The sequence below is a fragment of the Acanthochromis polyacanthus genome, chromosome 18 (genome assembly GCF_021347895.1).
Source record: "Acanthochromis polyacanthus isolate Apoly-LR-REF ecotype Palm Island chromosome 18, KAUST_Apoly_ChrSc, whole genome shotgun sequence".
In the NCBI taxonomy this organism is placed as follows: Eukaryota; Metazoa; Chordata; class Actinopteri; family Pomacentridae; genus Acanthochromis; species Acanthochromis polyacanthus.
This window is the reverse complement of record NC_067130.1, coordinates 14,998,293-15,015,742: the sequence shown is the minus strand read 5'-3', so window position 1 is coordinate 15,015,742 and position 17,450 is coordinate 14,998,293. Positions and strand designations below refer to the sequence as shown.

Here is a 17,450-nt window from a genome sequence, read left to right as displayed (position 1 = left end):
ATATTCTCTAGTCCATATGCACTTTCACAGCTGCGCTTTGGAAGTGAAGCAGTTGTAGTAGCGGGAGCTACTCCACCTTAATGTACTCTTTCAGCAGTGCCATATGGAAAAAAGGCACACCTCCTGCTTACTACAGTAACAATCATCATGATGATCACCTCTTAGATCACTACACATGTACTCGCAAGTGTGCCTAAAAGGAAAAGAAACACACAAACAAGAAAATGGACAGATGGGTACAGAGAGAGAGAAAGAATGGGAGAGGGAAGCCAGCATTTTGACACGGGAAAGAAAAGGAGGGAAACATGATGGATGAGGATGCAAAAGAAGGGAAAAGATAACAGGAAGATCTAATTCTGAATTTACCTGACAGGGAATCAGAAGACATGCTCTCCTGCTGCTGCATCTTGAATGCTTGCTCCAGTGTGAGCTTGTGTATGTGTGTCCACAAGCTATAGAGAGTGAGCAAGCCAGCACGCCTCACTGTGTGTTTTGATGACGGAGTCTGTGTAGCAGCTCAGGGAGTGAGCGAGCAAGCGAGTGAGCAACAGAGCCAAGAGGAAGGTATGGGAGAAGAAATGAGCTCCTTTATCACCTCGCCAAGTGTCTCCAATCTCATTCTCCATTTCTTTCGTTCTTGTTCTCATTTGCTGAGAAAGTGGGATGTGTGTGTGTGTGTGTGTGTGTGTGTCTTACACAAAGCACATGTACTGCAGATGGAGATTTATGAGGTACACAGAGGCAGGGAGAGGGGAGGAGCGTGAGAAAGGAGGGAGTTGTAGAGACCGAAGAAGAGGAGGTGCTGAAGAGAGGAAGAAAGCAATCACCTTTAGTGTAGGCTCACTCACTCAGGCGCCGAGCCATCACTCTCCCCTCCCCTCTACGTAACCTTGCAACGCAGAACACTAAGCCAATTGAAAGCTTACGTGTTCGACACCAGTGTGGCTGGTTGTGACAGATCTAATCTTCAGCGAATTTGCAGTGTCAATGGCATAATTCCAGCATGACAACACGTAAAAAAAAACCAGAGTCACGGTTGAAGCTTATGCCGCTCATTGTAATGTGCAAAAGTGACAAGCACAAACTATTTTGGTTTATCTGTAGCTGATCTTCTTGTTTGGCATGCTATTCAGTTAAAAGAACAATTGTTTTTTTCTTACCTTGTTAGCATGTCCATATTGTGTTGATTTTTTTTTAAATTCTAGATGTGTCATATCAGTGTACTGAAGACAGTCTGGAAAGTTACTACCAGTCACTTATGTTTACACACTACAAATTAATCTGTTTACACATAATAAATCAATGGAAACCAATTTTGCCCACTTGTGGGGAGGGATTTTTTTCCATCATGTTCTTAATCAGAATTAGTTTCCCAGTTTAAACATTAATTACTCCAGTATTGCAACTTTTTGCATAGCAGAGTGGTTTTACAGTGTAGGTGAGCTGGTGTGCTGAGCTGCACCGAGTGGAGAGGAGTAGTTTGGGAGAAAGGCGGAGACTTCATAGATGTGCATATTTTAGAAGATGCAAAGATGTAGAGTTTGTTTTAAGCTGTTTTAAGGCATGTGGGAGTTATTTTAATGGAGAAAACCGTGCAACTTTAATATACAGATGAGTTTCTCAAGGCTGTGTCACTGACTGCAGAACTTAAAATTTTTCCTGTTCCATTCTGTATTCATCAACATTCCACTCTCCATTGAAGAGTCCATACTTGTTGAGATTAATCACAGATTCTTAATAATGTTGTCCCTGTCTGCTTCCAAGATGAATGACGGTCTTCTTCGTCTCTTGATTAAAACCCCATAACCTTTAGATGACATCAAGTTTGGTATGTGCATTCAATCAAGATATACACCATGTTTCCAAAACACTGGATAATATGTGTGCATGTCATTATGCATGCTTGGGTACTCAAGCAGCAACTTTTTCCATGAATTGCATTGGCCAAAAAAGAAGGGATAACGGGTCGAAAAAACTGACAATTGCCCAGCCTGTCATCTGTGAACTTATTGGACGATTTGATTGATTAGCTCTTGCGATGGTGTCCCCTCTGACTCCCGTTTTTGTTGGCTCAAAATACACTGGTGAAGAGAATCTCGGCATCTTGAGCAAAATTCCTCTTCTTCCATGACAATTCAAAAGGACCGTTTGCAGTAAATCCGTCTGCCTTTGACAAGTGGGTTCATGTTATGCACTACATTTGTTAAATGCATGTTCTCCGTCTGCTCAAAAATTCCATCTTCTGTGATGCAATTTAGTAGATATTCAGCTTTTTCTTATAGCAAAATTTGTAGAAAGAAGAGAATTTTAATGTGATTGCAAAATTATTAAATAAAAGTAGACCATCTGCCCTTGGAAGTGTATCTGGGGTGCTGCATGATCATGTTCCACTTCCCCAAGAAAGAGCGGTTCCCTCCCAGCCCATTATTAAACTGTTTAATATATTCCTCCTATCTACAATGTATTCACCCCTCTCCCTTTTCCAGAATGTACCATACACTTTACTACCACTGCTGCTGTGATGGAGGAGTTTTCTGAAACTTTAAAAACCAGTCAACCATGATGCCTTTGCACTTGCTTGCACTAATACATAAAAGCACAATTTATAGTGCTAAATTATTTATTCTTGACATGGTTTAGTTTAATTCACCAATACACCACATATTCACAGCACACATCAGCGGTTCGTAAATGTTTGAGTTTTTATTGGAGGGTTTTCGGCACCTTAAGCCACCAGCAAAATTTGCAATTATAAATGTCAAATCAGTGACAAAGCGTTTATTCTAATCTATCAACTCTCCAGTTGTACGTGTTAAACGGTTTCTAAACAGGTTTTCCTCTAGATGCCCTGCAGTCTTTAATGCTGCAGAGGGATTTTGCAAAATCTGGCAACCCATAAGTTAGTACTTGATCTCTAAATCAGTCGAAATTTGTATTAAACATTAATGACTCCTCAAACCAATGTCGGGATATGTCATGCAGGCAACCTGAGCTCAAAAGGAATAAGGAAGCAAAATACCGGCCGCGACGTTGGAAAGCTGGAACATTGTGTAGATCAAAATTAAAAATGCAGACTATTTAGATGTCTTGTGTGTTTTATCCTCCGTTTATTGAATTGCTCAGCAGGAACATGTTGTCAGCGTCTGTCTCTTACAGATGATTCTTAATTATCCTGCTCCTAACTCTGCATCCCATGGAGAATTTAATAACACACAAAAGAGTCAGCCATATGTCTCTGTGTTTACACAACTTGGGTAATATTCATGTGGAAATATAGACGGCATGTCTCTGCCTTAACCAATCAGGCAACTCCTACACCATAGGAAAATAAATGGATTTTGTTTTAATTGTTTTTTTTATGCTTAAGTACCAAAACCCAACAGGCAGCCAATGTAAATTCAGTTTGATTCATGTGTGAATGTTTGATAAGTGGTATGTTTTGCTGAAACACCACCATCTAGTGAACATTTGATAAAATTGCAGGATACAAAATAATCCAATCTTTATTTGGCAGAGCATCATTTGTCATTACACAATAATGATCACTCAGCAAGGCATCTGTCAGCGGCATTGCATATTAAAATATAACGTCCATCCTGATGTGTTTGTACATTACTGTGTTGTACGGAGTTATTGAAGAACTGGATGCTCACACAAACACACCGCCACCACATGGCCTGATGTCTGCTCCTGACAGGGAGGATTATTTTGGCTTCACCAACACAACACCACACTAAACCATGTCTGCAGTTCCTTTGTTGGGGCCTCATGCCGGAAACGCTTTCTGCAGACCGAGGCTTTGGTGCGTATTTTTGTTTAATGATGTAAGCTCGCATGGCCGGCGAGTTTTGTGTAACAGCAAATATGGCTTGGTATATCTATAACAAGATTTTGACTCCTGATACTGTCCTTTAACAAATTAATTTGCGGTTATTTAATTTCAATTATTTGGCAAGACCCATTCCGATCAGTTGCAGTTCCATGTGCCCCGTGTGAAACAGCAAATGTGAGGGGGGGGACAGATCTATAAACAGTCAACATGTCCACTAATGCAGAGCACTGTGAACCTATCTATGAATTTATCCTCAATAGTTCTCTATAGCTTCACCTGAGGTAGTAAAAGATGCAGTAAATGTTTTATTAGTACAAGCCGAGTCAACCAGGAGCTGAGCACAGTTGAAATTCAGAAGTATTGCCCTTGAAGTTTAACTTGCACAAGGCAAACTGCTCTGCGTTGCTAGCGGTATCGCACCAGTAAAGGAAATTAAACACCATGTGTACACAGTTGTTTGTGCATCCTCCCTCTACTGCTAGATGATCTGTAGGTACACTAAGATTACTCTGCCTGTCTGAATGTTGTTGTTCTTCCTTTGTTAGACCTTGGAAATGGCTTTAAAATAAATCCTAACGATAAACATAAGCTTCAGTACTAGGCAGTACATGACAAATGTACTAATGTTATCAGTATAGAGCGCTCTAACTCTATCATATATTAAACCTGCAAGTCTGCTTTTTGGTGATCCCATCTACCATGTAGGAGCCTTTTATAAACATTTACAAGACAGATTTCAGTGTTTCTTCTACTATGATTACACATTTTATATTATAAAATATATCTCTCTTTCACTATATTATCACTCTTTATTCATTTATACACCAATATCTACTCATGGGTCACAGGAAAGTGATAGCGTTGCTGACAAAGTAATAAACATTTATGTTTGCTCAAAGCTAAATTACAGAGTGCTATGAGCTTGGTTTTAAATTTTTATTTGATTCCAAACTGGCTGACATTAAGTCAAGTGTTGCCAGAATGTGCTCTATAAATTGCACATACTGAGTTTGTTGTTTGCACTTTGTATTCTCTAATAGCAGTAAAGCACAAGCAATAATGCATAATGAAGAGTTCTGACAATGCATGAGGCAAGAAATGCATGACTCAGAGTGGTGATGTTTCTACTGAGTCAGTTATTTTCTGAATACAATCCAAGGCATCTTGATTACCTCACTCACACTATGAAGCACAGGCAGTGTATTAAAACTGGCCATTGTTTAAATGGGATGTTTATACCATCTGATCTGTTTTATGACTGGGAACAGTTATAGAATGATGCTTCTGTTTCCAGTTATAGCAGGAAACGGAGGCATCATTCTGTTTACCAGCAGCATAATGCAAACTCTTCAGCCATAACATGAAAATCACTGACAGGCTAAGTGTCTAACAGTGATCACATTGTTAAATGTTCTGTTTTGCTGGAAAACCCAGGATCCTGCCATTTATGTGGATGTTACTTTGACACGTTACAAACCTACACACTGTTCCAGATCAAACATGCACCTTCATTGTAGCTGAACTCTCCGATGGCTGCCATGTCCCCAAGCAGAACCACAAAAACTGCTTGAGAAGAACTGAAGGCATTGACCTGGTCTCCAAACTCCGTAGATCCCAATCTAATCGAGCATCCTACAGATGTAGGATCTGCTGGAGCAAGCCTGATCCATAAGGGCCTCGCCACATAAACCTCAGTTTTCCAAAGGATCTGATGCCAAAATCCTGGTGTGAGGCACCACAGGTGTCCCATGGTTCAATGGTTCACAGCTATTTTCACAGCACAAGGGTTGCGTACACGGTGTTAGTCACGTGGTTTTCATGTTGTAGCTGGTCCCTGTATCTAAAACAAACTGGTCCACTGGAAACTTGGCCCTTTCCACTCTAAGATTTTTCACTAAGTGTCTTCTTTGGCAGTGGTATATTATCTAAAATAAAATCTCTGAAGTACGTAGAATTTCTGGTGAAAATGCCAGAGCAGAAAAAAGCGTAAATGTCATGTAACAACATGAATTCAGCAGAGTGCTTCCTGAGCCCTTCGATCCAAAGGTTTAATCAACAGCTTGCACACATGGCTCAGTTTCCCTGTTTGGCAGAAGTCCATGCTGGGATTGGCTTTGATTTTAACGATATCTCAGTCATCTGGAATGGCTTCATCCATCCACTTCATGTAGGCCAGGCTGCCGTCCTCCACGGGGAAACTGAGGACTTCGGGGTTTGCATAGGGATGCACAGACCTTAAAGGGACCCACAGAAAAACATCCAAACTATTAGGACATGTACTATACAATAGTGCAGGGAAACTCATCAGTGGTATTTTTTTTTTCCTTTTCAACCTTGGCTGCTTTCCATATGCTTATCCTTAGTACTAGATTACTGAATTAATGTAGCGATTTCACCTCCCTTTTTTGTCAACTCAAACACCTAAGAGAAGGTTTCACGTGTTGAATCTAAAGTGTTGTGATGCTTCACAACACTTTTTTAAAAGAAATGGTGACACTACAATTGAGCTTGTCTAAATATGTTCTATTAGAGTAGAGAACACCCACTTCCAGTTGTCTGATCTAGCTGAAATTTTGCATGTGCAATGATTTATATCTCTATGGGTGGTGTGGCAAATTACAGCTGTGAACTAGTTGTGGTTACTGATTTATTCTCTATCTTACGTAGAATCTTGCTTGAGGGAAAAAATGAAAAAAAAAATTGCTTTAAAATGTGATCTTTGAGCTGAAGCCTGACACATGGATTAATTTGGCCGATTTCAATACTGTTGGCCTGTCAGGATGCATTGATATCTGCATATTTGTTCTCAATAATATGAACATGTTTGTATTGTGGAATTTTCTATTTACTTTTTTTTTATTGGTGTCATCAGTTTGTCCTGCAGAGAGTGCTCCAGCTGTCTTTATAGCACTTTCAGCAGCACATGTCGCATGATTCATGATAAGCTGCTAAGAATTGCGGCTAATATATCGATATCATGGATTTTTTTTCTCCTTTTTTTAACGGTCAAATAATCAGTATTGTCGTCAGCCCCCAAAATTCTCGATTGGTCAGGCTTTGTTTCTGAGTAAAAATATCTTCAAAAAATAAGCAACAAAGCCCTCTTAGTATAAAATGCAATTACTCTTACACAAACAACAGTAAATTGAAAAATGTGCGCGCAACAGCACTTTATTGAGTAATATGCTTTATGTTTTAGGCTTGTAATTGTTTGTGCTTCTGGGGAAAAACTCCAGTGTGAAGTGATGAAAAGTTAAGCGAATAACGCTTGAGCTGCAAATGACCAGAATTAAACTTCATATCTACAGTAGCGTGCACAGCCGACGCATTAAGTTTGACAACGGGCCATGTACAGATTGCAAAGATCTAAACATGAGTCACCCCAAATGCATTAAGCGACCTCTTACCTCACATAATCTATGACTTGCTGGATCCTGGAGGTCTTTGTTTTCACCAGCTGCAACAACAATGACATTTCATCTTACAGATGTTCTATTTCAACATGCCTGAGTACATGTTGATCACAAGAGGAGCTTCTCAGTGAGCTTACCATCAGGATTTCACTTGCATCCTGGATTTCACCTTTCCAATAGTACCTTTAAAAAAAACAAAACTGAAATTATTCAAACTCCACTGTACCACTTACTACACATGTGCATGAGGGACTACAGGTGACTAGGGACTGAAAAGTACCAGTACACAGTGCAGAGCCTTTAAATTCCATAAAATAAAAGCTTTCGTGAAAACCTATATTTTCCAAAAGAACATAGCAATCTAAACCTTGCCCAACCACTTATTATAGCCACTGTGATTTACAGTGATATTGTCCAACTGTTCCTGACAGGCTTTTACGGTGTCACGAGCAAAGCTGCCTCTGTGCTTTAAACATGGTGTTTTTTGTCGCTTGTGAAATACAGCACATCAAGTAAAAATCAAAATTTAAAGCTAGAACATGGGGGATCGTAGAAACATCAAGAGGAAACTGGATTTTGAAAGCATATAAGTGGAAAAGAAGAAACAAAACAACCCCTTTCCTTAGGTCTCCCTCCAAAGCCATTCCTCCAAAACAGAACAAACACTGCCCGAGTCCAGCTGCACGAGTGCTGGTGGAGAAAAGACTAAAACTACTTCATATCTAAAAAGACACAAATATGCAAAGTCTCCTGTTCAGCCTCCTCATAGGAGAACGGAGACCACAAAGAGCAAAGAAAGACGCATTAAAACAAACGGATGCGATCATCTGGCAAGTGTGGCTGAGCGTACAATGTGGGTTTAGGTAGAACTGTCTGTCGCTGCAACTTTGTCTGCAATTTTTGTGCCCATTAGCTCTAGCCATGTAGCCACTTAGCTTTGCAAAGACCCCAGTGACGCATAGTGACTGAAAGAGCAAGAATGCTTGCATGTAGATAGTTGAATCATGTGTCCCGAATGCAATGTTTGGAAAGATTACTTACAGGAATGTGACTGTCACAGATGACAAACATAATTACGAGTAATTGAACGTTGGGATTTACAGAGACATTCAGCAAATTTTAGTCTTGATTGGTCTTGGTTGAGAGCCTAATATTGGTTAGAATGGTCTGACTCCACCTCATTACCATTCTGCTAGGGTGGAGCCACGCAAAGGATGCTGCAACGGTGTCTTTGCACAACAGTGACGAGTGGAATTGTTTTGGTGGAACGTTTTCACACAACAACATGAGCACTGTTATTACAATTAATAATTTATTGAGAAAACTAGCAGGTTTGAATTATTGAAAAGGCTCTCCAAAATATGAAATCTTTCTGGTGGTAGGTTTCTGCTCAGAAGTTGTTGCTATTTACTGTAGTGAAGTGGACTCTGAAAATGGAAATGTGTCGATGGCGGAGGGTAGAAAGCCGTGAGAAATGTCGTCAATAGCAGGCTTGTACCGCAATCTACATCGGCTGAGTCAGACTAAGCAAATACAGCCACTAACGCTTCTAGAATACATCGGACGCTCTGGCTTGAAGCATATTTCATGACAAATACCAAAATCTAAGTTGACATTTAAAACTAAATAAGCCTGGATCTAACTGAAGGTTGCACATTACCTGCACTCACACACCCTGACTGCTTCTATCACTGTTCTCACCCTTATCCAACCATATCCTCTATTTATAGGCTAAATATTAGCTCCTTCTAAAGTCTGAGCTTCTTGTTCCTCCTTTTGGGGTTATACATTAACAGGAAAGCTAATCCATGCATACAAAAACATGACTGCTTCGAAGGCCAACTGCCACTCAAGTTTCGAGTGATAGGGAAACCGATAAAAGCATTCAGATGGAGCCCATTCACCTTGCGGTTTCCTAGGAAATCAGCTATGTAGCGGAGAGGACAAAAAGAGCACGTGTTCATTGTATTTCTGCCTGCACATGTGAGGGACATAACAACTAAGCTCGGCTATGTGGTTGTGTGCCAGCTTGCTGCGTTTCAAGCAGGGGTCAAGTATGATTTACATTGTGGAGGTCTTGGAGAGAATGTTAATACTCGCTGCCAGCCGTCTGTCCATGATAGCTCTGAAAAAAACAAAACAAAAACAGAAGGGTTGGAACTGAAACGGAAATGAAACATGGGAAGAGGTAATAGAAATTAAACACAAACCACCAGCTGTTGATCTGTTACAACATGAAACTGAGCCCTTCATTATGGTGCTCATCAGGCAGGCTGAAGGACAGAACTTCAATGACGTAAATTCAAACAGACACGGCATACTTTGCTTTCTGTTGCTGCTCAGCTAATATCATTTTTTATTACCACCTCTGCAATGCCCCTTCCTCAAGCCAGGGGCTCTGGAGGAGGTGATTTGCATACTTGGAAATCGCACTGTGGCTACTTTCTTGACATCTGCTTAATAGAAAGAGCTCATTTGCATGCAGCCAAAATGCCAACAAAGGAGACGAGAGTGCAAACACAGCGCCCTCCTCCACTTGTGAGTCTGACATGATGCATCTCCTCTCTAGACAGAAAAGTCAAACTTACGCTGGGTGGACTGACTTTGAATTTTTTAAACCACTTTTGACTAATTTTCAAACCACATGTCACAAAACAGAGGCTTGTAATAAACCTCTAGATTAAAGGTGAAGTTCACCATTTTGAGAAATGCTTTCTGTTGAATTACCTAATGGTGAAAAGCCAGCTGGCAATTAGTTTGTATGAAATCCAGAAATGGAGGGAAACGGCTAGCTCGACTATATCCAAAGATAACAAAATCAAGCTAGAAGCACCTCTGAAACTCACTATGAAAATGCATTATCTTAACATGCATGTTTTCTGTGCTGCAATATTTCATGACTGCGCACAGTGACTTCTTTTTTTCACTGCAATGAGGTTGCGAGGCAACTGGAAGTCATGTCCAATCAAACTTTGACTTCTGTTGTACAGATTTTAAAGGATGCAGTATAACATGTTTGTCAGTTTTCGAGGTGCTCACAGTGTTGATGCTAAGCTAGCTGGTTGGTAGCTTTATATCTAGTCTCTCAGCAGGTTTTTAGGGTCACAACAACTTGGCCACGCGATGCGTGCAACTTTCTGACACTCACTTCTCACATGTTTTGTCATGTAACAGTACCATCTTGACTTGCTTAGTCTGCCACTTTAGTGGGGAAATAAATCTCCATATCTCCATGCATGACCTACTTGGATGAACCCCGTGACTTTACACAATTGGCTCATGTATGTGACGGAGTGAAGGTTAGTCTCCAGTAAAACCTCTCAGTAAATGTCATGTTTTTGGACTGATAGATCAGTCAGTTAATTTCATCCTGGCTAGCTGCCTAGAAAGCATGCATAACTTTCACAGGTGCTGTTTCTGGAATGCTCTTTTAATTAAAACATGTTTTTTTTTGTTTGTTTTTTTAATTTGAACTGCTTAATATGTAAGTTGATCCTTGCAATGTTGTGTTTTGATTAGAAATGAGCATAGCCACAATGATTTTAACCTGGCAAGGCGGATATAAAGTACAGAATGTATTGCTAGTTTTAGCTAAAATGTTTTCCAGTAGAACAACTGTGATTTCTTACCATTTGCTTGTTAAATAATGCGAGCAGGTTTGCAAGCATTATTTAAAACTTACAAACGCTAGCTTTGCTTGTCAGCTAGTTACCAATATGCATTAAGTTTGTGCTTGGATGTAGCTAGTGTTTTGATCAAATATATGATCTTTTTAGCGATGCAACTAAAATATTTGAGCATCTCTGCTCACGAGGACCCTTTGCCTTTTCAGACCATAGAATTTCTGCTGAGGTAATGTCAGTCTTCAGGGGCAGCTACTTACTCCTCCGACAGGTCACAACTGAGATAGTCTGACTTGGTGGATGTAGATTATGGATGTAAGCTTGCCATTAGCTGTGAATTTCACACAGCTTTGTTGCCCCTTCTGCTATCTGTATGTTACAATTTTAAAAATTCCATTAACTATGGGAAACGGCAGCAACAATTTGTGGAAAGCAAGTAAAGTTTTAGCAAAGCTTTCAATTGTACACTAAAGCTTTCTTGTAAATTGGAGCAGTGATTTGCACTGTTGTCTCACTGCTAGAAGGACTTGGGATTGAATCATCCTTCTAAATTGTCCGTAGATGTGAGAGTGCTTGGTTGTGTCTCTGGGTGGCCCAGGCCTTAACCCAAAATCAGCAGGGATAGACTCCCCTACAGAGGAAAATTGTTGTATAGATGATGGATGGATTTAGTAATTAGCAAAGTGTGTGATTTGTTGGTTTTGCTAGAAGTATTTTGGAGGCACGAGCAAAATCTTGTTTAGGGCCACCAATATCCTAGGACCGGCCCTGTGTCTAGTGTACAAACATGTGGGAGATAACGATATGTAACTCAACAGACAGGTGTAGAAATATATATTTGAGGCATTTAAACTGAATTTTAGACTATGTGCCCAGTTTTCTCACTTTCTAACACTTTAAAAAGCAACCTGACTGTAGTGACCACTGTTTCCTGTACCTGCCAATGTCCCTGGCTGCCTGTTCGTTGGGGCTATTGATGAGAAGTACCGAGTGGTGACCTGGTACGTAGCTTCCTGTGAACATTGAATGAAGCCGGACCCCGATGGACCACAACCCAGAATACATGGACACAGTCAGGACCAGGAACTGCAGAGAGTTGGGTGGATGCAAGAGGACAACACTCCAGTTACCTCAAAGACTTTGAAGAGCATGTTTGTGTCATCCCTGTATAATTACACAGACCTTTGGATGTTAAAATGTTTTATATTTGGAAGAAAGGGAAATTATAGCTCAATTTAATTATCTGCAGCTCTCTGAAGGGATTGCCTTGTTTGGATTGGATTCAGTATTTATCCTCTTATTATTTGGCGCTGCCTGTCACAGATAAATGAGTATTGGCCTTGGCTTGGACGCACTGACCAATTTATAATCTGTCCTACTTCTCTGTGCATCAAAAGCCCGGCATGACACGGAAATCCGGCACAAATATTTAGTATAGAAAATACCATTTGTTGTAATTTTTGCATCTCGGACCTTCGTTTTGAAGATTCTTCTCGAAGTTTTCAACTAAGAAATGTACGTAAAAGCGCACAAAATGATGACAGTAGCTCACCAAACATGACATGAGCAGCACCGAGCGGAAGACTGAGTTGAAAACAGCGTCTTTGTGACATCGCTGGAACAGGTACTCCATCCTGTCAGCTGCAACTAATGTCATTCCCAGAGTCCACACGGAGCAGATAACACGAGGGACACACTGTGCTGAACTTAGTGTTCCGGCATTTTGAAAAAACTCATCTCGGGTCCTTCTGACGGCGGCTCTAGCGACGGAGAAACACGCTGGAAACTAATTGCCGTTCGAGGAGAAGTGCATGTCGCTGACAGGTGAAGGGTCGAGTGGTCAAATACAGTGACAAATCTCTGCCGCTTTCGGTTGGTTGCTTCACAAGTCCTGCAGCCCCCGTGACCAATCAAATCGCTTGCTTACTTCCGGCTGCCCCGCCTCCATGCCTCGGTCATAATCGGCTTTCCCGTCTTCATATAAATAAACAGGACTGCCGCACCAGGAAGGAATGGATCTGTTATGCCGGAACTGCGACTTCACGACAACACCTGTTTCATGACGGTGTCCTTCAGTGGAGAAAATAATAGATCTTTGTCATGGAAAAGTCATATTTCGCCTTTCATGAGACATTTTTCTCCTATTTAATTCCGTATATTGTGTTGGGATGCACCAGGGAACAGTGGAGGAATTTGGTTAGGTTAATTTTCAAGTAAATTAATTTAATAATTAAAAAGAAAAAAGTTTTGCATTACACTGCTGGGAAGCTCATTTTACTAAATCATTCCACATTAAGTCAGACAACCCTGAAAACAAAAGTTCCCACCTGACCTTCCCTGAATCATCTGATTTTATTTATTTATTTATTTATTAGCCCTCAGCTTTCAGTATAAGTAATAGCCACGTGACAGTTTCAGGGGTGAAACTGGTAGAGCTCTGTTAAAGAAAACTGTATCCAATCCAGGGGTCACAATTTAAAGTAAAAATCCAAAAAAGATTTCCGCCTCATATTCTCTATAACCAACATTGCGTGTCAATATCATGGAATATTACTATTTTAACTTCTGAACTGCACCAGTTTAATGTCTATGATGCTATACGATAGCAGAAACAAGCATTGGTACCCTGAGTTTTTCATCTGTTTTTTGATTGTTCGCCTGACATAAAAGTGCATTGTGGTTAAACCTTCAAAGATCACATCATCACATAGGATAAGTGGTTGCTCAACAAGTTGTAGCAAATCCATCCATCCATCCTCTATATACCGCTTTATCCTCATTAGGGTTGCGGGGGGTGCTGGAGCCTATCCCAGCTGACTCGGGCGAAGGCAGGGGACACCCTGGACAGGTCAAGTTGTATAATTGAAAAGTCTAATTTTTACTTACATTTTGATACCAAACTCCTCTTCTAGTCATGATTTTTCTGTGCAAGAATCATTTATTAATATAGTCAAGTTAATTACATTGATGCAGATGCCTGTTACTTTTTTAGACTTTTCATACAACACCAATAACTGTCTTATCTAAAATGATGCATTGTCATAGGCAGATTTCATGGAGGACACATTACGAACAAACTCCACTGTCGAAACATGAAACAAGAAAAACACGTTTTCATTCTGGAAAAAACACTATAACATTACTAATAGAGGCAACAATCCCCCAGACAGGGGCAGGCCTATTTTCTCCAGAACTGTTCTTTTTTTTTTTTCATTTTTATTCCCAAAAAATGAAAATGAAATATGAGCTTGTACAGCCACGGAACCGTAAAAAACCTAATTAGACCCACATACTGTATCTTCCATTATATTTTTTGACAAATTGTTGCAAAAAAAAATTTAAAAAATCTCTGGAATCCAGAAAATGAATGGTTTTCACTTGCAGAACTTCCTGGAAGATAAACCTCTCGGCATCCCCACTAAATGTACCCCTGACTGAATGAGCTGTTGTACTGTAGTAATACTGTTTTCACTCCATTCTAAAGCTGTTTGGGTTCAGGAGAACTTCTGACCTCTTTAACAGCTCAAAAATGCACTTAAAATTGATTTATCAGCCTGATTCTTAATGGCTTTTCTGTAGTAGTATAAAAATTGCACATGAACACAATTATCTGACTGTGCATTTCAGAAGTTTTGTACAAAACGACAACCCAGCGACTTCTGTTCGCAGCTCCAAAAGTCCTCATTTGCAAAATATAGTCACTGTAAATGCACAGGATTTTCACTGGATTTCATTGTGTGTTTGGTGCAGACAGTGGGTTTCATGCTGCATGATGCTTTCCAAACTCCAAATATGAATTTGGAGTTCTAGAATAATTTGTATGCAACAGATTTGATCGTTCGCTGACCTCAAACATATGTAATGCCATTGTGTAGCAATAGATTCTGTGATGAATATATTTGCCATCAAAGCCCATGTGACTCATCTATTCTTACTTTATTTGTATGGGTTTTTTTTTTTAATTGTTGATGTTTAAGGGTAAGTTTTTTTTGTTTTGTTTTATTTTTTTGTATTTTGTCACCTCTGTCAGTTTCAAATGATCACCACAGTACTTTTCTACATGCATTGCTAAGCTCACAAGAAAGGTCAAACTCTATCTGAAGAGAAAAATGAGTTAAAAGAAAGCGAATAATGTTGCATATACTGCACAGCAATGTGGTCTGTAGAACCCCCAACAACAGGAAAGTAAAGCAGAAGTCAACAAAACACTGGGTTAAGAAAATATATCAGTATGATATGAACATGAACAGGTTTGTGTGATATTATAGTGATGTGTTTTATAAGGGTAATAATGGACTCTTGTTTTGGGAAAGGACTAAAATAAATACAACTGTGTAAAGTGTCCACATGTAAAATTTATATGGACAAAACATTACACAGTCGACGCTCTTTACAAGGCCTCACTATAGGAAATCAAACACTATAAACTCATCAGTCCCTGCAGTCATTTGTAAACCTTAAAGACTTTAAGCTTAAAAATTAGAACAGCTGCCAGTCTGCTATGGGAAGTGGCTTATGATCTGTAATACATTTACATTTATTTCACTTTAAGTGCTGGCTTTTCTGTAAAGACGTAAGCGGCAAAGAAACGAGCACATGCAAAAAAAATGTAAAACTGCACTTTGCTGTCCGTGTTTTAGTTTCTAAATCCAGGGTCTCTGGTATGCAGATCCTCATTGTGGGCAAAAGGACAAACGCAAACACACAGATGCGACGTGGGTGTGGATGCAAACACCACAGCCCACAGAATGAGCAAAGACTCAGATAAGCCACACAGGAAAAACCCAGCACTCTGCTTGGCTGCATGCGAATGAGGAAGATATGGAAAAACGGGGAATTTGGAATCAAAAGGAACAACTCGCAGAAATAAACTACACATATAACAGAACAGAAAAAATGTCAGGACGGCACTCTGTAATTTGTCTGTTGGTCATAAGTTGTAATTACGGCTTTAATGAGGTGTTGCTGATAGAAGTCAGTTCATTAAAATAGAAAAGGGAATTCATCAAAGATTTACATTTTCCAAAACGAAAAGCTGTTTTGCTCAGGATGTCCACATGGGGGAGTTGTGGCTTCATGCATTTATCTGCTCTTCATCCCCTCCTTCCAGTGTGAATAAATAAAATACAGTGTTCATTTAGCATGTATAAAACTCTCATCGACTGAAATGAAATGTAAATGCTCCAACACAGCAAGCTGCATGACTCATCCCATTTCCCCCCCTCCACCGCCTCCTTTTTTTCTTGACCTCTTCCCTGCCAGCTTTGTGTACTTTGTTTTGCCCCCCCTCCCCTCCTCTCTCACCTCCTTGAATGGACAAGGCAGAGATCAGAGATGGAACAGCAGGTGGCGCCACAGGAGTCGCAGCCTCAGAACAAACCAATTTATTTCCCAAGCTCACAAAGACTTCGTTTGAGAGCCCATCAGAGAGCTCCAATAGAGCCACTTAAGCCACTGTTCCCCAACATGAAAGAAGGCAACCAAAATAGAGAGATAGGAAGAAAGCCGAGAAGCAAGAGGAGGGGCGTTTGATCTGCTTGTTCTGGGGCATCACTCGGAGGAGTTCGCTTCCCCTAAGGAGCACTGAGGCCTGTTTGTCCCTTAGAAGTCTAATATGGAAAATAAGATAATTTTTATTTCTGTCTTTGCTGCTTGTTTGGTTGCGTATAATGAGGCCAGAAGGTCTGCAATAAGAGCAGGGAGGATGAAATGAAGAGATGAGAGGAGGAAAGGTACAAAGGAATCTGGCGAGCGGAGCCTTGCCTAATTTGCCATTAAACTGTGATCGTCTCTTGGTGGGTTTAGTGAAGTCGCCTTGCTGTGAAATAATTCTTGCAGGGCGAATTAGAGAGATGAATAGAGAGCGGAAAACAAAGCCGTGAGTGAGGTGTGTGGAGATTGAAAATGGAAACTCTGAAGGGGCTGCGTACGATTCTAAGTACTCTCTTGACTCTCACTGCTGTAGTCGTCTTCCCTGTGCAGGCAGTGTCATTACTGCAATGAATGGGAGGCAGTGAAAGGAGCTGGACACACAACTGGACACACGGAGGTCAGATAAGTCCTAATGACGGGACTTTCCAGGCTGTGATTACCTATACGGGGCCTCCCAAAGAGGTTAATTAAAAAAGCCATGGGGGGCTGAGCGGGGAAGTGTCTCCATCACTGCTGTGAACCCCGGTGACCCCTCTATCCCTTTGGACAGACATAGCCATCCGTCACAGCCGATTCCTGGCCTGTATGGCTTTTGCTGGTGCCGCTGAAATCCCAGAGTGACTTAAAACACAAGTGCATGTAGCAGCGCCATGACAAGCAGTGAGGAGATGAAGGAAAAAAAAAATGGCAGGAAAGACATCCCCTGCTGAAGTCCCTCGGGTAATGAAACCTCTCCTCTCAAGGATCAGGCAAATGCCATATCTTGTCATCTTCTTTCTTTTCTTTTCCACGATCTGTTTTTTTTTTTGCCCTCTATGTCAACTCCTGGAGCACCTAAAGCCATTTATCAGAAAACTGAGCTGACTGTCATGCTGTTTGTTTCTCCCGCGCTCTCCAAACGACTGCAAAAATGGAGAATTTATGTTTGTT

The 17,450-nt window shown here is 40.6% G+C and overlaps 2 protein-coding genes across 5 annotated transcripts in view; both read right to left on the bottom strand.

Moving 5' to 3' along the window:
* The window catches only part of dab2ipb (DAB2 interacting protein b), a 193,140-nt gene extending 192,478 nt beyond the window's left edge, over nt 1-662 (bottom strand). For 3 of the 4 annotated variants that reach the window (XM_022192489.2, XM_022192490.2, XM_051938112.1), the window contains exon 1: nt 367-661. In XM_022192489.2, the coding sequence (XP_022048181.1) occupies nt 367-406 (40 nt within the window). In that variant the 5' untranslated portion in view covers nt 407-661. Of the gene's footprint in view, nt 1-366 lie in introns of all 4 variants that reach the window. The other variant, XM_051938113.1, reaches the window with a different exon arrangement.
* Nucleotides 663-3,485: 2,823 nt separating this feature from the next.
* Nucleotides 3,486-12,746, bottom strand: zgc:63972 (protein CutA homolog). The gene is made up of 6 exons (XM_022192487.2): nt 12,421-12,746; nt 11,806-11,954; nt 9,311-9,370; nt 7,383-7,428; nt 7,240-7,289; nt 3,486-6,066 (listed from the first exon to the last, which is right to left on the bottom strand). Exons 1-6 carry the CDS (start codon nt 12,523-12,525, stop codon nt 5,964-5,966), a joined length of 513 nt encoding a protein of 170 aa, XP_022048179.1. The 5' UTR covers nt 12,526-12,746; the 3' UTR covers nt 3,486-5,963.
* Nucleotides 12,747-17,450: the final 4,704 nt, after the last annotated feature.

Excerpts from the sequence above, each read along its gene's own strand:
- zgc:63972 (XM_022192487.2), bottom strand. The coding sequence starts at position 12,525 with ATGACATTAGTTGCAGCTGACAGGATGGAGTACCTGTTCCAGCGATGT. Across the intron at positions 11,955-12,420 it reads TGCTGCTCATGTCATGTTTG|TTCCTGGTCCTGACTGTGTC; the intron begins GTGAGCTACTGT and ends AACTCTCTGCAG. Across the intron at positions 7,429-9,310 it reads CTCTCCAAGACCTCCACAAT|GTACTATTGGAAAGGTGAAA; the intron begins GTAAATCATACT and ends TTTTTTTTAAAG.